At 42.0% G+C, this 22,497-nt stretch overlaps 1 protein-coding gene across 7 annotated transcripts in view; it reads left to right on the forward strand.

The window, feature by feature from the left end:
- The first annotated feature begins 4,384 nt into the window (after nt 1-4,384).
- The window catches only part of ABCC9 (ATP binding cassette subfamily C member 9), a 163,592-nt gene continuing 145,479 nt past the window's right edge, over nt 4,385-22,497 (forward strand). For 3 of the 7 annotated variants that reach the window (XM_019515666.1, XM_019515673.1, XM_019515672.1), the window contains exons 1-5: nt 8,215-8,404; nt 14,698-14,863; nt 19,596-19,737; nt 20,014-20,135; nt 20,869-21,035. In XM_019515666.1, coding sequence (XP_019371211.1) covers nt 14,719-14,863; nt 19,596-19,737; nt 20,014-20,135; nt 20,869-21,035 — 576 coding nt within the window. In that variant the 5' untranslated portion in view covers nt 8,215-8,404; nt 14,698-14,718. Of the gene's footprint in view, nt 4,425-6,846; nt 6,916-8,209; nt 8,405-14,697; nt 14,864-19,595; nt 19,738-20,013; nt 20,136-20,868; nt 21,036-22,497 lie in introns of those variants that run through there. The other 4 variants (XM_019515671.1, XM_019515674.1, XM_019515667.1 and 1 more) reach the window with 3 other exon arrangements.

The raw sequence follows: 22,497 nt of genomic DNA on the forward strand, positions 1-22,497 counted from the left end.
TTTCCCCACTACGGTTCTGTACAAATATGGTAATTATTTCCCCCTAGTGCACTGTGCATGCTTATTTGTTAAAGCTTACAATAATATATAAATAAATACAGACTATTAGCTAATAGCCTATACTGCCTGGTAGAAGTTTTACTGGTATACCTTCTGACTTCAAATTGTATTCCTTGCTCTTTCCAGGTCATTTTGAACCTCTTAGCCATATTATCCTCTGCTGTCATAAGTTATATGCAGTCAAGATGAAGTGCTAAGAGGCCCAGGATGTGTCGGAAGTGGTCTCAGAGATTCTGTAGGTAGCACCATTCACTCTGTGCTGAGGTTTTTGCAAGGTGTTGGGGGCAGACCGCTGACTTTTCGCTGAAATGCAAATTGGACATCTTGCCCCACATAAGACTTCTATATAAATAGGGCACATCTACACATGCAATTAAAGTGACTGAATATACTCTAGTTCAATTTGAACCAGAGTTAGCTAATCCTGACCTCACCATCTACATGTGCATTTAAGTGCAGTAATTTACTGTGCTGTTGGATAACACTTGTATCTGACAAGACTATCTGGCAGCACAGTAAATTAGTCTAGTCCACCCTAATTGCCACACGTGTAAACGGAGATGATTTACTATGCAGCAAATTAGTCTGATCTGCATTAAAGCATCTCATGTAGATGCACCCATAGATGAGGAAATCCTCCCCGATCATTATACTTGCATAAGTCTGGTATAATGAAGTAGTAAATAGTTTTAGTTTTGAATGAACTAAAATGCTTTGGATTAAAATGTGGCCTGCTTTTCAATCCATGTGAATTCAGTGCAGTTCCATGAGTTCTAAGAGAGTGTAGTGCTAGTTTTCCTATCAGTTCATCATTGATACTTATGCAGAATGAAGGCAAAGCACAAAATACTACAAATAAGAATGCTAGCATTTTACACCCATGAGGCAGAGGTGTAACTGATAACATAAAGCGCAGAACAGTAGAAATCAGGCCCAATAACTTTACTAGGTCTATGCTCTCATTTAAATTACCTGTGCTACATATCCATCATTCACCAATTTAGACAGTGAGGGATAACCAAATGCATTAACAAATATTTCTTTCTTTATAAATTTCATTTTAATGGCAGCACTTGTTTCCCAAAGCTTAAATCACAACTGTACTCGGAGAACTTCCAACTTAGAAATCCACAGCAGTATAAATCTGAGTATACTGCAAGTTCAACACTGACAGGCACCACAAAGGAAAACTGTAATTTAAGTTTTGCATTCTAATTGTCCTTAGGAATCTGTTGGAAAGTTCTGTTTAACAGAAGTAGTCATTATAAAACTAGAATGAAAAGCAACATTGTCTAGTGATATACAGGTAGAAATTAGGACTCCTGACACTCCATGGAACCTTCACAGGCCTGAAGAGCTTTTCACAGGAAAAAGGGAAGTGCAGATGGGGAAGAGGTAAACTGGCCTATAGGCAGCAGTGAAATAAGACAATATTCATGCATCCTGTCCAAGGAAGGGATCACATGGTCCTGAATATCTCTGCAGGCCATATTTGGCCCATAGACTAGGAGTTGAGCACCCCTGGTTAAGAAGCAATCAGGTAGATTATGAGCCATGAAGTCAAGTGACTCCCTGACTGCTGCCTAAATCAAAATGGTGCTGCCACTTCCAGTTTTTGGTTTTTGTTTCAACTTTGTGTGGACCAGGATTCACTACAGTGCATCCCAGCACTATAGTGATGCACCACTGCACTCTGCCTGTGCACCATTCTGCACAAGGCAAAAGTTAGAAAGCTGGTATGTGCCTGTAGAGCTACTTGATACTATTTACACCTGCTGTGCCTATGTTTAAGGGGACTATGTTAGTGTAAAATTAGCTTAATTTTATTTTATCTTGCACCTTCTTACAGATCCTTAGGATGTAATTTATCTCAGTGCAAACTACCTTACCTATAAGCAGAGCTAATGTTAGGAAGTTTTTGTTGTGTTTATAATATTTATTAATTTTCATCTAACAATAAAATAAAACTAACAAAATAGTAAAATATAAACTAATAAGTAAAATACAATAAGAAAGCAAAACCAAAATGTTACAGAATAGATAATCAAACATATGTAACTATACATTTAGTAAAGAGTAGGGGAAGGAGAGAGTTTGACATTATAGACAACCAACTGACAAATATACATATACATTTAAAGGATACCAAGATGTCAGGGAATTTTAAGGAAATATAAGTGAGCATGAAGTGTAGAATTAACAAAGGGAAATTTGCCACATCTAAATTTAGTCCATTCACAGTAAGGTGTGAATAGCACAGTACAGTATGGTATAAATGGAATAGTAATAGTGGTGTATAGTGTAGCATAGTGCAATATAGTATATTGTATAGACAGTATAATATATTATGGTTCCAGTGAAGCATAGTGGGGTATTCACTATAGCAGTGATTCTCAACCAGGATGTCACAGGTTGCAACACTACATTAGCACTGTTAGGTCTGCAAACACAATTCTCCAGAGGTTTCCAATAAGATTTCTATAGTGATATAAACATTCTAACCTGTTGGGGTCTGAGGTCTTTGCAGCAGCAGTAGAATTGCTCTATTTTTTCTCAGTCAGGGCTTGTGGATGGAGGTGATATCTTTTATTAGACCAGCAAGATTTCTGAAAAAATTCTTTAATTGCAAGCTTTTGGGCACAAACACCCTTCATCGGGCATCAGAGAAAAGATTATAAAAGTTCTCCTGAGTAGAAATCAAAGATGAACGGAGTTTGTGCCTGAAAGCTTGCAATTAAAGACATTTTTTTTGCAAAAATCTTGTTCGTCTACTAAAAGATACCACCTCTGTCCATGAGCCCTGATTGCTTTTTACTCTAGACCAATACGACTACAACCTGGATACCTGACACTATTCTTTCTCTGAACTGAAAAAAAAAATGAAAAAAGCAAGTGAAAACTAAGTGCTGGCATTTTCCGAGGGCCACCTCGAGTCTGACAAACGGCTTGCACCTAAAAAGGCTGAAAATCCCTGCACTGTAGGGGCGTGTAGTGTAGGGTCATGTGGGATGTACTATAGTCTGCTGTCATTCTAGCTGTGGCTTTCAACCTTCTCAGACCCACTGTAGTCCCCCACTGGAGGCCCGCTCCACAACTTGCGTCAACTGAGCAGCCCCCCCACCTCAAAAACTAACCTATTTATTACAGTGCTTGATTTTGAGGGCGTGGGCAATGGGGTCAGAGAAGTGTGCCCTGAGGTGTACTTCTGTCCTCACACCTCAGGGCACCCTTCAAAGGATCTCAGCACCCTTCAAGGGATCTCATGGTCACCTGGTTGAGAATTACTACACTATAGGTTGGGAGAGTAATCATATGGGGTGGTGGTTGCGTAAAGAGATAAGCACAGTAGCATAACATGGCCCAGCAGGATAAACTTTCTTGCTAGGAGGGTAGTAAAGCACTGGAACAGGTTACCCAGGGAGATGGTGGGATCTCCATCCCTGGAGGTTTTTAAAACCCAACTAGACAAAGCCTTGGCTGAAGTGACGTAGTTGGGGCTGGTCCTGCTTTGAGCAGGGGCTTGGACTAGATCAGTGTTTCTTAACCTGTGGATCACGACCCAAAAGTGGGTCACAAGAATATATGAAGGGGTGGTAAACAAACTTCAAAAAAGGATCAACAAACTTTAAAAAATGGATTCTCCTTTAAAGGAGAAAAACATGGGAAACCGTGGCTTTTTCCTTGCAGGCTGGCAGAGCTGAGGTTCCCCACACGCTGAGGGACTGGGGGCAGCGTGTAGGGAGTGAGGGGCGCTGGGTGGAGGCTGGCCATTGATGTCCTGGTACAAAAACGGTTGAGAACCACTGGCCTAGATCAGTGGTTCTCCACCTTTTTTTGTACCGGGACCCATTTGTAAACATCAATGGCCAGTCCGCCCCACCAATCTCCCCAGTGTGTGGGGTCATGAGGGGCCCCAAGCAGCGCCTTTCAGGCTGGAGCTCTGCCAGCCTGCAAGGGAAAAGTCACGGTTCCCCACGTTTTTCTCCTTTAAAGGAAAATCCATTTTTAAAGTGTGTTTGCTACCCTTTCATATATTCTTGTGACCCACAGGGTGAGAAACCCTGGACCAGATGACCTGCTGAGGTCCCTGCCAACCCTCAGGGGCTATGATGGGGCATAGATACTGCGTGGACTGCAGACGGTGGCTGCCCGGAACGCTATGCACTGGAGCGCTTCACAGCAGAACGCACCGCGGTGCCCGGGGAGCGCCTGCGGCCGGCTCTAGCCCGCCCTGCGAGACCTGCAGCCCGGAGCAGCTCAGCCTCCCTTTCCTCCCGCTCCCCCGCCCTGAGCCAGCAGCACGCAGCGCGCTGCCCTCCTCTGCCCGCCCCACACAGCCATCCCAGCGGCCGCCTCGCCACGGGGTAAGCCTCCTGTGCCGGCGGAGGGAGGGCTCCGACTGCAGGGGGAGGCAGGAGGGGAGCGGGCTCAGGCAGGAACCTGCTTCCCCGAGCTGGGAAAATGGCAGCTTTTTTTTTTTTTTTTTGCAGCATAGTGGTGCATCGGGCAGGCTCCAGGGCTAGAGACGGGTTCCTGGGGCTGATTCTTCATGCCCATCTCTCTCCCTTCTTGCGCTGCCAGGGTGGCACAGCTCCCAAGCAAGGCATGCCTTCAAATGCTCCCCAAATACCTGAGACGGAAATGGTCCTCCGTGCATGCGGGTTGCGGGTGGGATTCAGCGTGCTCCGGCACGGGGCAGGGGGGACTGGAATTTCCTCTGTATGTCTCCAGGGTGCTGTTCCCGGGAACAGCCGTTCATTCACTGGTTTGAGAGGAATCTCTTCTGCCTGGATTGAGCTCTGGCAGCAAAGCCTTTGCAGTTTTTGTTCCGAGAACACCTTAGTTTTTTAAGGGATTTCACAGGATCCCCCAAAGCTTTTTAGAAGGAGCTGCTGGAAGTTAAAAGGGTTTAGAATGACTCAGACTTCAATTCAACTACAGCTCAAGAAGTGGATGCATCTACAGCTATACCCATATCTGTATCCATATCTATATACTGAAATGTTAAGCAAACTGAAAAGTAAAACAGCAACAATTCAGTTTAGGTCAAATGAAATGTGTGATGTGGAATGAAATGTTTTGGTTAACTATCCAGCTCTTAAAAGTGCTTTTTATTTTATTTTTTTAAAACGACCCACAATTTTCACCCAGCTCTCCTAGAAACACTGCAGCAAAGGGTCTGCTTCTTACTTTTTCCACCTTTCTCCACTTCTGTGTTCTTCAAGTGCAGAGCAGAAGGAACAGATGTCAAAGACTCCCAGCGCTTCAATCCTTCACTTCACTTGGTCCAGTTTTCTGTGGAGTAGTAACAAGTCATCAGATCAGATCAGAATCTAATCTGCCAGCCTCCATCCCAGGAAATGGCCTGACCTCAGTAATATTTTGAGTGATTACTAGAACAGTTTAGGATTTTCCTTTAATCCTCTTAAGTGAAACATACATAAATAGCAGAAAATAGAAACCTATGTTACACTTTTAAAAAGACCCCTATTTTCTCTGAAGTTAAAAAAAAGCCAGGAAAATGCCCAGTGGCAAATTATTTTCCTATCCTAGTGTAACTGAAGTTCTGGTGGCCGTGAGTAGGTGGAGCAAAAATGGGGAGTTTTGTAGACCCAGGGAGTTTATTATAGATCTTAAGTTCCTAGGCCTCCCATTCACTCCTTCCCACATACATCCACTGTGGGGCGGGGACTTGGGGGCAGTGGGCTGGGAGTGAGGGGCACTGGGTTGGTTCTGGCCGTAGCTGCCTATACACATGCTAGTTCATGTTCAAAATGTCATGCATTGGAGCATACTCGATTAATCCAGTCTGTTCCACCTTCTAATCTGAACGCATCAATATTGCCTCACTGCCAGGTGTATTAAGCCCCCATGCATTTCAAAATGGCCGCAGGGGTGCTTCATCTAAATGCCATCAAATGAGCTTTAGATAAAGCATCCTGCGACCATTTTAAAATGTGCAGGGGCTTAATGCACATGATGGTGAGCAATTTTAATTAGAGTGGCTGTCTGGGAACCTCTCTAATTAAAACATGCCCCCCTCCACCTCTAAGCATGTATATAGGCAGCCTCTTTTCCCAGTCTGGCAAGGTAACAAGATCAGGGAAGAAAGAAAAGGATAAAAGCTGGATTTGTGTGGATCTGGTTGGATCCTGCCAATTTTTGTCTCCATGCCTCCAAAAGAAAGCCTCAGAAACAGAGCACAAGTCTAGTCCTTTTAAATGTCTCCAAAACAGTTTGAACCCCAGTCCATTCTGGAGAATTCATGCCATAAATAACCATATACAGCAATATGATCCTGTTAGATGGACTTAGTCAAATTTTGGCAGTAAGGCTTTGGTTTTAGTAGCTAACTTGAGAACAAGTGTATCTGCTCCTACCAAAATGCCCTGAACAATGATCAATCCTAGCTGAATCATGCTACACTACAACAATACAGTACCACAATACAATACAACAATCCTGGCTTTGGCAACAGTCTGGCTTTGGCAACTGAATCGTTACAAATGTTTGTCTTCAGTTGTACAATCTTAATAAAAATAAGAGTAGATATTTCTGTTGTGATAGACAGTCTTTGGCCACGTTGCTTCCTAGCTAAATAACGTTGGAAAAAAGACATAACTTTTCCCTATAGTCTGTTAATTTTTAAATTCAGTATCTCAATTGAGTAACATAACATAACATAACATAACATAACATAATAAAGTCTGCGTGTCTGACTACTTAATGTATTTATTTCTACCTATCTTATGCATCTGTTTCTATATATCTCTTTCTATGTGGCAGCTCTGTATGCAACAAAAAATCTAGACCTACGCAAAACATCACAGCCATACCTGGATCCAACTTTATTCAGTTAGTTTTTCTGTTTTTAGCCAAACTATAACAATTCTTCCAGTTAAAAAGCAAAGAAGTGCATCTGCTCAAATTCCTCTTCTTGTGTTCTGAAAATGACTAGATTTGTTCTGGAGTGATGTTACAACCACGGCGGTTGAGGAATTATGTGAGAGGCAAAGATTTTTGGGGTGACATCGTTTATGGAACCAGTTGCATGACTGTGATAAATGTAAACGAGCTTTCAAATGCAAAAATACAGAATTTGGGGACCCTGGGCCAAAGCTTGGTATGCTCCAGGTAGATCTGAGTTTTCCTTATGGTGCAAGATTTCAGTCTCAAATGTAAATGTGCTTAGGAAACATTAGGCTGAAGACAGTTATCTATTTGCATTGTATTCAAAAGTGGAAGCTTGCATGCCTTAATTTTGACCATCTTGGGGCTTATTGATTATTTCAGAATAATCATCTGATGACAATCTGTACATTGTAAAGTGACCTCTTAGTGCCCTTTTACTTCAGCTAGGGCAGAATTTCTCAACTCATGGGTTATGATCTAAAAGTGGGTTGCAAGAATATATGAAAGGGTCATGAACAACCTTTAAAAGTGGATCAAACGTTAAAAACAGATTCTGCTTTAATGGAGAAAATTGTGGGAAACCATGGCTTTTTCCTTGCAGGCTGGTTTGCTTGAGGCCCCCCATTCTCTCCCTCCCACATACACACACTGGGGGGGCTGGGGTCTTGGGGCAGTGGGTTGGGAGTGAGGGGCACTGAGTCAGGACTGGCCATTGGTGACGTGTAGGGGGTGCACGCTGGTGCACGAGCACCCCCTGAGCATGACAGTGCACTCCTTACACTGTTGGCAGTGCCTGCAGGCGGTCGCTGCTCACCCGCCCCCCCCCCCGGCTGCTGGTGGGTGGTCAGCAATCACTGCTGGCCCCTGCCTCTGGTGGTGTCTGCAAGTGGTTGCCGACCCTTGGTTGGTGCTCACCACGCCCCACCCCGCTACTGCTGATGGCGCCAGTGGCATCTGTGGGATCTTGCTGCTTACTGCCACCACGCTTCAGCTGCCATGCTCCCGCCACTGCTGTGCCCCCCCCCAGCCGCCGGGGGCACGTGTTGTTCATGGGACTGGCCATCAATGTTTACAAGTGGGTCCTGATACGAAAAAGGTTGAGAACCAGTGAGTTAGGGGACATGAATATACAAGAAAGCAGAAGAAGTCCTGTGGCTGGAACTTTAGGGTCTAAAAATTGGTGCCCTTTGCTTGCTTGTAACTCTTCCTAGTTTCCAGCCCTCTTTAGTGTGTAAGAAAGTCAAGAAGAGTTTATGCATGTTGGAAACTCGATAGGAGGCAGCAGCTGATCTTCCCATCACCAGCCTAAAAATACTCCACAGCAGAGCTTAGAGCTGCTTCAGTAAGTGGAGGAAAATCCTGTCATCGGAATAATATTGATCAGATAGGACAGCGGAGTGAACATTTGGTTTGGTGTTTTGTGTGTGCTAAGGTAAGTTACAGAGTTTGATCTAACATTCAGTAAACAAGTGGGGCATGCAGCAACCCCCCTATTATCTTTCACTAACCCCCTTCTTGTCCTTTCTGTTATATCTGTGGGACAAGGTTTTTTGCACTTCCCTGGGGTTACAGCTCAAATCTGTATAACTTTTCCTTCCCAAACTGACACTCTAAAACTTTACCATCCCCTGCCACTGTTGCACTCTCTGCTGTTATTCATAGGGATAAGTTTCTTCTTAAATTGATTTTACAAGTGTCCTGTAGTAATGTAGGAAATCTTAAGTCGCAGCTTGTTTTACAGCTGACGGCATGGCATGCTGGTATTTCAAGCTGCACAAATAGCTGGGTTAAGGAGCTAACATAGAAATAAACAGGCAGAATAATTACATGCTAAAGAGAATTCCAAAGGTAGATGTGAATTACTTTGTAGTGTTAATTTGGTCTTTAGCTCAATTGCAACTATAATCTTAGATTTCATTGCACATTTATTATATGCAGTGTGTTTGGGGCCTGATCCAAAAATCATTGAAGTCAATGAGATTCTTCCTATGGGCTGTTTGTATACACTTGTAAGTGCTTTGAAAACAGAAGAGTAGATAGAGAAATTTATCACCCCAGGGTTTAAAATAATTTATCGGACTATGAAACATCCCTAAAGTAGAGTTGTGTGGTTAAAATAATGACTAGGAAAATATAAAATGCACAGACTCATATTCGATAAAATAGATCCCATCCTGTAGCATCAGTTAAGACAGAGGACTGATCATAGTAAATACCAATTGTCAAAGCCAGACCACTTATAGGAGAGGAAATAAATCAAATAAAAAAGTTTATATTAAAAAAGGAAAGGGATTCTTGGTAACAGTCAGCTTTTTGTCTTTGATCTTGAAATCAATAGTGAAAATCAGAATCGGGTCTTTAGAATTCCCCAAGATTTTTGAGCCCATCTTGGTGTTCCCTGTGAAGAATTGAAAGTATCTGCCATTTCCTAATTGTCATCTTCACAGTTGTTTACAGAAAATATATCTCTGTGTCTAACTCTGTGTCTGGAGAATCACTGTTCTTGAAGGGCAGTGGCAACATCATGTCCATTATTACTTCTTTGTCTTGGACTGTTTTCCACCATAACTTCCTGAAATCTGGAACCATTATTTTCAAACTTCTCTTCCCTAGCAGCCATTTAATAAATCTCATTTATATCATTTTCTATTAACTGCAGCATTACTGAGATTTTGTACCTTGACACCACCCCAAAAAGGCTTGGCCTGCCAGCTGGTGGGAGTCTTAGAGTGATATTGCAAATGTTTAGAGGCTTCAAGTTTATTTTTAGACATTGCAAGGTCTCTGTGCCTTCAAGATAACTTCCATCATCAAAGTAAATTAGCAAGGCATCAGATTTCAGAATGGAGGAAAAGAGAGCTGGAAGCAACATGCCTCTCACACCATCTTGGACCTATCTTTTCTACTTCTTTGTACCTCTCCAGCATCTCTGTTTTTGAACCTTAAAAGTGCTTGCTTATCCCCTTTGATGGTATTTAATTACTTGAAAAAAGACTATTTTTCAGGAAGAAAAAATGAACTTGAAAAATTTTGGCCAATTCTAGATTTTTGTAATGAACATGTGTAAAGGTAACAGTTTAAGTATCTAACCATTAATTGATAGTTTTCTTATAGTCTAAATGTAAAGGGAAAAAATACTTAAAATAATTATCCACTATTTGCAAGGGTGACATCTACCGCTATAAACAATAAATAGCTCACACTTGATTTAGTGAACAGCATAATATCAGATTTCTCCCTTGGCTGATGTTCCCTCTTAACACATTCCCTGGACTGAAATTGAAATATTAGGGGGCCTATCCATGTGCAGTGTGACTGCTCCAACACACTGTAATTACAGTGCATCGGAGCAGACTTGATTAACTGTGTCTGCTGGAGCGTGCTAATTACCAGCTCCAGCAGACTCCAGTGTCATGCGTATCAGCATGCCCATACTTGTTTGATGAGCTTTAGTCAAAGCGCTCCCACTGCCATTTTTCAGTGAGGGAATGCTGATACATGTGACACTCTGGACGCTTTAATTAGAGCAGCTCTCGGAGCCCCCTCACTCCCAGAGCACGTGTATAAACACCCTTAGAGTCTACCTTTTCCATTTGGCAACATTCTTCTGAAACAAAAGTAGAACCTGGTAGAATCAGCAATGAAGCTGGAGCACTATGCTATATATCAGGACTATCCAGCTACTGCCCTCTGCAGTGCATGTGGCCCTCAAGGGGTTAAACTCCTAGTTCATGTGCTTCTCCACCCCCTGTTGCTGCTGCTGGAACTGGAATCTATGCCAGAGGTGTCAAACTCAGCGGGCCCCATGGGCTGAATGAGTGGTGTGGGGCCCAGTCTGCTGGCAAGATGAGGTCCATCTCTGCCTGCATGCCTGAAACAGCATGTGCGGCACTTGCCCAGGCCAATCCACAATGTTCCTAGTAAGCACCTCATGTGATATGGGCCTGGTCCAGCTCTGTGGGTGGATCAATGAGCAGCAGCAGGGGCCAAGTTATGGGATTTAGCCTGTGGGCTGTATGTTTGACACCCCTGATCTATGCGATAGAACTGCAAGTGTCTAACTGTGTGACGTAGGCTCTGTACAGCTAACAGAAAATCCCCAGCTTTATGCACCTGAGCAGTTAGCATAAGAAAACCTTGAATTCTTTTTTTTTCTATCTAGATTTACTGGAACAGTATTATAAAATTAGGCATGTTATGAATGTCTTCCCTCTTACTTGAAAAGCAGGGGTTGGTCATTGCCAAGTGGAGGGCACTAGACTAGATAAACCTTTGGCACGTTCTGGCTAACAGGGAGCATCCTCATCTCACACTTTGAACATTCTATTTTCTTGCAGAGCCATGTCTTTCCCAATAACTGATGGAAAATCTCTCATTTGATTTCTGTATTCCAGTTTCTTACTATCAGGCCTTGCTGACTAATAGGAGCCAAAAAACACACAGATAGTGAGTGACTCATTATACATTAGAACCCAGGTTCATCCTGCTTTCCAGAACCAACCTGACTGCAACAGCCTCCTCAACTGTTTCAGAATATAGTCATATTGTCTTTGGGGAAAGGAAATACATTCTCAGCAGAATTCCCATGGACTGCTGACCTTCCAAAAAAAATGATGCAACAACATTTCATATTGTCAGACTACCATTACTGTTATGTTCTCTTAAAGGGAAATGTGAAGATTAAAACAAACAATTTATGCATGTTTTTAAAAGTCCATTTTGTCTGTTGGTAATAAGTATGTAGTTAATTGAACAGAATGGATTTTAACATCATATTTGGCTTTCACTATTAACTGTATGTGGCTTGATTGTGGGTTTGCATTTCATCAATGGCAGAAAAACTGCAGGTTCATGTACATAGTTGATTATAGATGAGGGGTTAAATTCTTCACAGAAGTAAATTCCATTGAATGTTGCGTGGGGATTCTATCAGATTTAGGCCTTGATCTCATGCATTTAGGACTTAGATTTAACAGTGAATATAACTTCATAGACTTCAATAGAATTACTCTTGTGCATAAAGTTAAGAGCTTGCATAGGTTTGCTGGATGTGGGCCTTACTGTGACCCTGAGTCATGCTCAGTTTCTGGATTTCATCAATCAGTGCTTTCCTGTTGTGTTTGGAATATGTTTAAATTTTTCAAAATCTTTTTACTGAAACTTTGGGAGATTGTTGAGATTATGGTTTGCAAACCCTCCTAATGTCTTGGCTTTTAGCAAAAGTCAAAATTTGGGTCTAAAGTGTCCCTTTGTATTTTTTTTTATGTGATTTTTGTGTTCATTCAGCAGCAATTCACAAGCTAAATCTTGCTTGCTTTTGTGTCAGGGAAGGAAGAAGGATTTGGCCTATTCACATGTAGTGAAGTTTATGTAACTCTCTATTGTTCTGATTTACCAAAACTCGTATACTTAAGTTCTGTTGACTTTAGTGGGATCTAGGTATGTGCTTAGTTAAAAGTATAAGTTGGGAAACTCAACTTTTCCCCAGAAATCCTGGGGGCATGCCTTGTAAGCAGGGAAACCCTCACTTTCCTTGCTTACTAAGACATGTCCCAGAGATCCTGGGGGTACTTCTGGGTATGCAGTGAATCTTTCCCTGCTCACAGAGAGGTGCCCTGGAGATCTTGAGGGTGCAACTTTGTAAGTGGGGAAACTTGGGCATGCACTCACAGGGCTTGAGGGGCCCAATTCAGGGCAAGGAGTTCTCAGGGTGTGCAGGACCGAGTCCCTCAAACCCTGAGAGGACCCTTTGCCCATTATACCACAGCATCAACGGGTGATATCTGTTTTGCCCAATGAAACAGATCAGCTGTACTGGGACATGTCATGGCATAGTTGATCCACTTCATTTAGCAATGTCTATTTTTAGCCTATGTATTTCAACACATCAGGAGAATTGGGGCTCTTGTGGGTTTCTGTCAGGGATAATGACCAGGACATGGGCATTTGGCATTCAACCCTAAAGGCTAGAGACAGAAATTACACATGAACTGGGTTAAGTGATCAGAAACCAGTTCAAATCTGTAACGTAACAGAAGTTCAGTGCACATTAACTTCTTTGAAAATGGCTAAAACCGGTTTAAGATAAACCTGGAAGGATGTAGTATCAGACTTAACTGATTTAGGTTAACTTGTTTTACTGAACTTCTGTCCCAGATTCCCACTAGATTCAAGACAACTCACATTCCCCCAGGATCCCAGGATGCTTTATACCTCACCTGCAAACCATCCTCTCCCAACCCCCACCCCACAGGGTTGACGGGCTGGCCTTTGCCCAAGCTGTCTTCTCTCGCCAAGAAGGGAGGCATGCTGTAGTACTCCCAGCTTCTTGCCTCAGCGACTTCAGGCACATGGTTGCGTTTCCAGAGCCAAAAGTGAATGCCTGTTCACTTGCTTATCGGTTCAATCTACACAATTTTTTGATTATCCTGTGAAGATTGAATTGATTCAGCCTCAGGATTTTTGGCTGTCTGTACTTAGCCAAAGGGTCATAAGTCAGGGGATCAGGACTAGAAAAGGTCATGAGACAGAAGCAGGAGTCAGCAGTGAGGAAGCAGGGATCCAGGTTGGAGTCAGGAACAGGGAGTCAGAAGCCTAGGGCTGCACAGGAAAGTACTGGTCTTCTTGAGTAGACTGCTGGACACCAAAAGAGCTACTACTTGTAAGGTGGCCACCACATGCATGCAAGCTACTAGGGCTAACTGTGAGTAATTACCCACTTGGGTAATTATAGCCAGCTAAGGGCTAATTAGCTTGCTTGCTTCCCTGAGACTCTTGATAGTTTTAACCTCCAGTGCCTTTGATTTGTAATTTAAATTTATGTATTAAAGTAGGGGTGTCAAATTCATGCCTGGCTCGGGGGGGGGGGAGGAGGGGAGGAGCTTCTTGCATGCCAGAACCATGAAGAGGAGCAATTGTGGTAGTGCTGTGTTTGGGTGACAGCATGGGTCTGGGAATGGGCAGCAGTGCAGAGACACATAAAAGTGGCAGTGTGGGTCAGGGGGTCTGCCATCCATGGCCATGTCTGAATTTTGTGGCAGACCATGCCCAAACTTCCAGTAGCCTCCCAGACGATCAATGGGCTGAATGCTACTGTTCCACAGGCCAGATTTGGCCTGCAGGCCATGCATTTGACACCCCTGTATTGAAGAAAAGTTATTGTAGCAACACAAACATTCATGAATATAGTAAATTGCATATGTTGTAGAGAAGAAGTGTGTAAGAACACATTTCAATTTCAGTCCGGTTTGAACCCCCTACAAATAGTAATGCATAAGTTATCCTCCATGTTGTGGTAGTGTTGGGATGTGATATTCTGTTTCTGTTCCATCATCTAAGTGGCCTTTGGATCTAATGGTCTGGATGGCCAAATGGCAGTAGAATGTGGAACACCAAATGGTAACAATGTCACCCTTAGCTTTAAGTACACAGAAAAGGTTGATGAAAATTGGATCAAATGGAGACTAACATTTATTTACGGGGTATAGTCATTGAATGCTTTTAATAGTAAATAAGTCTTTAATTTTGTATACAGTGATGTATACACTTAAAGTGCATAAGTCTTTGCAGAATCACATGTAAGCTTATCAAAGTACTCTGCAGTTTGCTTTAAAAAAAGCACCTTGATCATGTCTTTTTATTTTTATATTCACCTCAAAGGAATATAGAAAACTTTGGCAATCACCTTGACTGTTTTTTGTTTCTCTTGTGTCTTCTGATTTGTAGCAATAAGGCTGTCTGGAAGCAATGAAACTCGCATTTTGTGGGAATGACAACCCTGCTGCCTATAATATCAGTGCTGGTGTCCTGAGAAATGTCTGCTTCGTGGATGCTCTCAACCTGGTTCCTCATGTCTTCCTGTTATTTATCACCTTTCCAATTTTGTTTATTGGTGAGTCATCAATTCTGAGCTCCTAACCCTGGAAATGTTTAGAGTAGAGCACGTCTAATTGCAGGATGGTCTTTTTATGTCATAGGACTGGTGCAACCCATTTAACTTAGAGACTTTGTATTACTTTAGTCCTGATAAGGAAGATAGAAAATGGGGTAAAAAAGAGGCACATTGAAGAGATGTTTAAATGGAAGTGTGCTAGAACCAGAAGACTTGATGCCAATCCTCTTGAATTTCTTGAAATTTTGAACTTGAATGGATCCAAACCACAAAATTAGATCCAGATTCTTTCAAACTTGGGAGATGTCTCTCACCAATTTGAATTTGGTAGATTGCATCTCTCCCCGTTATTCACTGTTAAGAGCTAAAACAGTGAATCTGAGTTCCTTTGACATTTGATGGAATTCAGAATAGATCCAAAATTTGCAGCTTGAATCTGTCACATGATATATTAAGGATACAATAATTCACTCCTATAACAGCATTTGTAACCTAGGCAAGAGCAAATACGTTTATTCTATGGTAGTGAAAGCAGAAGATGGTCTTTAGAACATAACATCTTTAGAACATTTTGGACAGTGCAATAAGTTTCATTTTCATGCTCTTCTTGTATAAAGTCTCAGTCTGATGATGAAGTGCATGCTGTTTATTCTGTCACAAATAGAGTTGCTTTCCTGATTCACTTCTTCAGGAGTTGCTGCATTTTAATCCAACATTCCCTAATATGCAGTCTCCAGAACAGTTTGTTACCTTTATAAAATACTTTAAATTCTTTGTAGAGAAAAGGTGCTGTACACCTCTTTGCAAAGAAAAGCTGTTTCTTAGAACTATCCAGAATAACAGTGATATATCAAAGGGAACAAAGCAGAACACATATTTTCTCACACAGAGAAATAGGGATTATAATGCATTACATTACCTACATGTTCCTCTTTATAATTGTAAACTATCCATTTAGTACAGTGAAACATATACGTGAGTAAAATGATATCTGGCTCTATATAGACACATAATATGTTTTTAAAAACCAATATAATATTTGCCTTTCCCTTTACCTAAAACAAAAGTGGAACATTTTTCTGGCAAAAACCCTCTCTAGAAAAAAAAGAAAGAAAATATAGTTTCCAGAGACAAAAATGTACTATATATGTGCTTAGAAAGGCTTGGCTTTTGCTGAAGCTAAAAGCCGTATAGACATCTATAGTAATGAGTGAGCACAAAAACTAAAATGAGAGCTGGGACATGTGATGTACATTTATACAACCACTTTGAAAATATGAATCAAAAGAATACTGTGAGAGAAAAGGCAAGAAGCAAGATCGGAGGAAAGGCTTCAGGAGGTTTTATAGGAAACCTTAGATGAGTAGACTTGAGAAAAAATATATTACTGTCCTACAAGAATTTTAAAGATTTTTGAAATTTTTTTCCAACTCCAAATCAGGATGAATAGTTGAAATCTCAAAAAACTTTATGAAGTAATCCTCTGGAAAAAAAGGATTGGATTGCAAACATTTGCATTCTTACTCACTTTTTATTGTTATTATTATTATTACTCTTATTACTATTGTTGCAGTCATTATTTTTATTGTTTTACATTATCATTATTGTTATTATTATTAATAGGAATAATAATAGGAAGTATATATAGTCATTATAACTGTCATTAATAATACTACTTGTAGTAATTTTTGTCCATACAAAACCAAAATGATACTTTTTGGTTTTGAAAATGCTGAAAAGATGTGTTATAAGAATTTTGATTTTTTCCAGCATTTTTTTTTCAAATCAAGAGATTCATCAACGCAAACCTTTATCTTCAGACAGTTCCCATTTTATCCCTTTGGCATTTTCTGATGGAAAAAAAAAACATTAGTCGGAACATTTCTGAGCCATTTTTTATTGAAGGTAGAGAAGACATGGTCCTAAAGTCAAGCTGTGGTTGAATAAAACCAAGGAGATTATTTAGAAATATTTATATAGGAGGCATTTGGTTCTAAGGCTTTTTGAGAAAAGTGCATTCACTTATTGGAAAGGTAAATTGCCAGTATTTGTCTGTGTTAGTATGTGTAGTTATTTACATAGATTAGTTTAAAAGCAAGTGTATATGGTATTGTACAAAACATTGCTAAGGAGGTTGCATTCTGTGCCTTTAAATAGAGTTGAGCATTAGGGGTGTGTGAAATGGGCTGTATTTGATTCGGATTCGGCCTGAATTGGGGACAGTGATTCAATTCGTTGATTTGGATCACTGTCCCGATTTGATTTGGCCGAATCCAAATCTGAAGATTTGATGATTTTTTGGAGAATCAGCGATTTGGCCATGCACACAGCTTTAAATGTTTTTTCTACATACCTTGAGGTTCCAGGCGTGGGTCGTAAATGCTGTGATGGTGGGGTGGATGGAGTGTCCCACAGGAGGGGGGGGGCGGTGCCCTGCGTGCTTAGTGATGAACCTGGAAGTGGACCGGAAGTACTTACGGCCCATTTCTGGGTCTGCCACCGAGTGCACGGCGGACCCCTCTTCCGTGCTTGCCCAGCTCAGCAATCAGCCGTGGGGGCATCCCGGGTGTTCCACAAGACCCAGGAGGCACCAATTGCTGAGCCGGGGGGGCGAGAAGGTGTCCCCCGTGCACTCCCTGGTGGACCTGGAAGTGCTTTTGGTCCACTTCCAGGTCCACTGCTGAGTGCACTGGGGACCACCTCCTGTGCTCCCATAGGATGCTCCATCCATCCTAACATCTCAGCATTCACAAGCTTCCTGGTACCTTGAGGTATGTGAAAAAAACATTTAAAGCTGTGTCTATGTCTGAATCGTTGACTCTTTCCAAATGTCTCCGAATTGATTTGGAGGGTTCTGATTCGATTTGGAGTGATTAAAGGGGCTCTGGATTCGATTCAGATTCGGAAAATCTAATCAGGCTGAATCTTTGCCGAATTGAATCAACGACCAAAGCTTCGCACAGCCCTATTGAACATGCTTCATACCTTCCAGACTTTGCCCCATTGTGTAGCCTTATGTAGATTTTGATAATCATCTTATTTATTCTTGCTTGAGGCATAGGATGTACCTATCTCAGCATCCTATCATATTTTAAAGCATAACAGAGCTTTAAATGTGATGGGACAAGCCAATTTTTCAGTTCTGTAAGCACTGGGAGGAGTTAAATATTTTTTAGAATTTCTGACTCCCAGTCAGTTTAGTATTCTAGGAAATGTCTTATGCCCTTTTGAGGAAACTCATAAAATATTTCAAGGAAAGGCCCTAACTCATCAGTGTTTCCACTTATTTTACTTTTGATTCAGCAAGGAGATATGAAGTGATGAAGCTTATTGAGAAGGGACTTAAGAAGAATTCAGTGGCTTCACTGGGTGCACCTCACCTTCTCTCTGCACTGTGATAGCAAATGCCTGACTTGCTTATTAGGGGTGTGTGAAACGGGCCCTCTTCGATTCAGATTTGGCCTAAATCAGGGACAGAGATTCGATTAGTTGATTCGGATCACTGTCCCCGATTTGATTCAGCTGAATCTGAATCTGAAGATTCGAAGCTGATTCAGAGAATTAGCAATTCAGCCATAGACACAGCTTTAAATGTTTTTTCTACATACCTCAAAGTACCAGGCACAGCTTGCGAATGCTGCAATGATGGGGCAGATGGAGCATCCCACAGGAGCGAGGGGGGCCCCCCACATGCTCAGTGATGAACTCAGAAGTGGACTGGAAGTGGTCCACCTCCAGGTCCAACACTGAGCAGGTGGGGGCCCTCCCCCCAATGTCTCCTAGCTCAGCGATCAGCTGCAGGGGGACCCTGGGTGCTCCCCCAGACACAGAAGGCACCAGTTGCTGAGCCAGCAGGGGAGGGGCACGGGCCCTCTGCCCCACGTGCTCCCCAGCAGACATGGACCAGAAGTGCTTCTGGTACACTTCTAGGTTTGCTGCTGAGCACTCTGGACCCCCCACCCCACACACACACACACACACACTCCTGTGGGACACTCCAGCTGCCCCACCATCGCAGCATTCATGAGCTGCCTGGTACCTTCAGGTATGTAGAAAAAACATTTAAAGTTGTGTCTATGGCCAAATTGCCAAAACTTTCCAAATCTCTCTGAAGCTATTCAGAGGGTTTCAGTTTGATTTGGAGAGATTAAAGGGTCTCCTGATTTGATTCAGATTCAGAGATTTGGCCACCAAATAGGGCCAAATGTCCGCTGAATCTAATCAGTGACTGAAGCTTCATGCAGCCCTATTGATTATGGATTAGCATGGAAAAGTGGTCTATCATGGGGCTTCCAGTCTTATTCTTCCATCTTCTTTTTGATAAAATCAAATATAATGTAATGACACTGCTCCTTTGTTTGAAAAGGGACTGCCACAGATAAGTTTTGGTTCAGATTCAATTCACATTTTGTGCATCTTTTGTTCTAACACACAGCTCCATGCTTCAAACGCTGCTACAGAAGCAGTACAGAATTGGCAGCAGCTTCTGCAGAAGTTATTTCACTTTTTTATACATGCTGGACTTTTCAGTTGACACAGTTCCAAGGATCTTGACTACAAGAAAGTCATGCTATAAGTCTTCTTTTCTTTGGCTTTGCTTTTGGAAAGTTTGTTGCCCAGATATTAGGTAGTAGTGGGCGTAACCTATTGATTATTAGAGCTGAGGAGAAGGAGCCAGAGTTCTAACTAGCTGCATGATCTTTTCTCTCTTTTTTTAAATTTTGTTTTACAGGCTGGGGAAGTCAAAGCTCCAAAGTCCAGATACATCACAACACATGGCTGCATTTCCCTGGACACAACCTCCGGTGGATTTTGACATTCACCCTCCTGTTTGTGCATGTCTGTGAGATAGCAGAGGGCATAGTTTCAGATGCGTAAGTGGCTGTGTCTGGTATGGAATCTAGCTAATTGCATGAACAGTGCAAGAAAGCTGTTTATAAGGCATAAATGGCTAGGGATCTCCTTCACAGCCTTTCTAAAGTTTTAAAGGGGTCAAGATGAAGCAGTTTTATTTAGCACTTTATTATCTCCTTCTTGAGGTACTACACCTGCCCTAAATTTATAGCTACCAATTTATAAAACCTCTAAATGTGGGAAAAATCTCATAAAGCCCAGTTGCATTTATACTGCATTTCACGTTTCTTTTTAAGACAAATGAAATCTCGACACCTGCATCTTTTCCTACCAGCTATAATTGGATTTGTGGCTGCCACAACATCTATAGTCTATTACCATAATATCGAAACATCTAACTTTCCAAAATTACTGCTAGGTAAGTAGTTTATGGCACTGTTGTTGTTTTCAAGAGTCATCAGATTATTCAAGATTCTTTTTTCAAAATAAGTTTGGGGAGGTCTGTAAAATTCATAAAAAGCCTGGGAAAAAATTCTGCTTTTGAAATTATTATGATTTACACTCCTATTTCTTTTCTCCCTATAATGCAACACTTGCACACTTGTCTAAGTGGATTAAAATGAAAAACTGGCAATTCCTGAGGGGCAGGTTATAGTTTTAATTTTGTAGACACATTTTCAAAAATAGATTCATCATACACAGCTGACAATTTGTACTCTTTTGGTTTCCATACCTAAAAAGCCACCATATATTTTTCAGTGAAAATACGTTTTATTTTACCCAAAGAAAATATTAAAAGCCTGATATCAGGCTCATTTAGAGGGACCTTTGTGTCCATGTAGAGCCTCAGTTACTTTAGCTGGGCTCTGTCCAGGATATGATTACAAGATAGGACCCAAAGAAAGAAAAAAATGTCTCTGTGAAATGGAGTACAGTGCAAATCTCTCCCTTCTCTAGATCATCCATTCTGAGTAATGTCACTGTTTCCCACCTCACAGCTTACCAGTTTGTGCTCCATGACATGACAGCTACAATAATATAGATGCAATACTCATAAAATAATCCCACTGTGAATAGTATAGAGCTACAGCACTGGTGCAGTTAAAAGACACTGTTTTAAAATGATGTTTCTTTTCTTGTTTGCTTCACAGCTCTTTTTCTTTACTGGGTTATGGCCTTTGTCGCCAAAACCATCAAGCTGGTCAGATACTGTCAAGAAGGTGTGACATTCTCTCAGTTGCGCTTCTGCATCACTGGAATTATGGTCATTCTTTATGGGTTGCTGATGGCTGTGGAGATCAATGTCATTAGAGTTAGGGTATGTGTTTTTTATTGGGATTTGAGAAGACATAAAGCCATATCTTGGAGTAAGAATGGGGATAGACGTTAAACTATAGTGACACAAATTTTGGCACCAGTACAGCAAAGCACTTAAGTACATATTTATATTTAAACATGGAAGTATTTCCACTAGAGTCAGTGAGGGCAATCACATGATCACAATTAAACTAAGGTATATTTATTGGAGCAGATTTAGCATGCTGAAGAAATCTCCCCCTCATCCATTATCACAAGGGGTGCAGACAGAAGTGATAAGTGCTTCTCCCCTCCCATTCTGAAAACAGTGATCATCACTGGCAGAGCCCTGGCTGTTGCTATGGGAACATGGCTGCAGGCTCCCAGCCCTCCCTCCCTCCCTCCCCCTGCCCCATAGATTCCCCTCCCCACTGGAAGCAACAGTGAACTTCCGTTTGGTCTGGAGTAACATTGTAACTCAGAACACTTTGCAAAGAATGCTTTTCAAAAAATGCTCTGAGTTACAGCTGGGCGCTGTACTTCCATCAGCACCCTGGGTGAGAACTTGGGTTTTCTTCTTCATCCTCTGATTCCTTGTTTAGGATCTAGTGCTCAAATGTCTAATTGTATCAGAAAGCCACGAGTACCTCAGACTTTTCCTTTCTATGTGTTCTTACTTTTGGCCTACCACATATCCTTAATCCATGGGGAAGATCAGACTGTTAATGCATCTTGCATGTTTTTTCTGAACAAAGGAAGTGGAATCCATTCCTTGATTCAGGCAGCTAAGGGACCCATCACACATGTAAACAGAGACAAAATTTGTCAGTATTTTGCTTTCAGAGTTCAAGTCAAGTGGTTAAAGAGATTTATCACTGAGTTATTTTTGCTGTGCATGTATGTGTATGTGTGGTGTGTACAGTATTCTGGAGCACTTGTTTGCTGCTCCAGAAGGTGCTTGCTTAGATAGCAATATGTAAAACAATAGAACCACCTAGGGTAATTGCTTGTTTCAGTTATTTTGCATTCCATACAGTCAAACTCATGGTAACTAAGGCACGTGGCATAACAGGTGCAGGGATACAAGAAATAGGGAATGTGTACACAAAATGGGGGCCCTAAGTTGAAGTGGTGGGTTTTAAAAAATGCTGATTAAAACCCTGTGTCATGCACACAGCCCGCTGACTAACCTGCCTCTCTATCAGGGAGGGGAGGGCGAGCTACCGGCAGGTGGAGTGATCCCTAGGTTGCAGGGGCTGGGGTGCTTCCCTCCATGGCAGTGGCACCCCTCCCCCCCATGGCAGCACCCGCATGTAGGCACCCAGCTCGGGTGGTCCCGGGGTGCATCGCAGCCACAGAGGGAAGCACCGGGCCCCAACACAGCTTAGGCAGGCAGGCTCCGGGGTGGGGAAAGGGGGAGGATCAGGCTCTCCACTTTTCCTGGATGGAGCCTGCTTTCCTGGGCTGCTGCCAGGCTGCCTGCA

This window comes from Gavialis gangeticus, unplaced genomic scaffold, assembly GCF_001723915.1.
Source record: "Gavialis gangeticus isolate Ggan-Ray unplaced genomic scaffold, GavGan_comp1, whole genome shotgun sequence".
In the NCBI taxonomy this organism is placed as follows: Eukaryota; Metazoa; Chordata; order Crocodylia; family Gavialidae; genus Gavialis; species Gavialis gangeticus.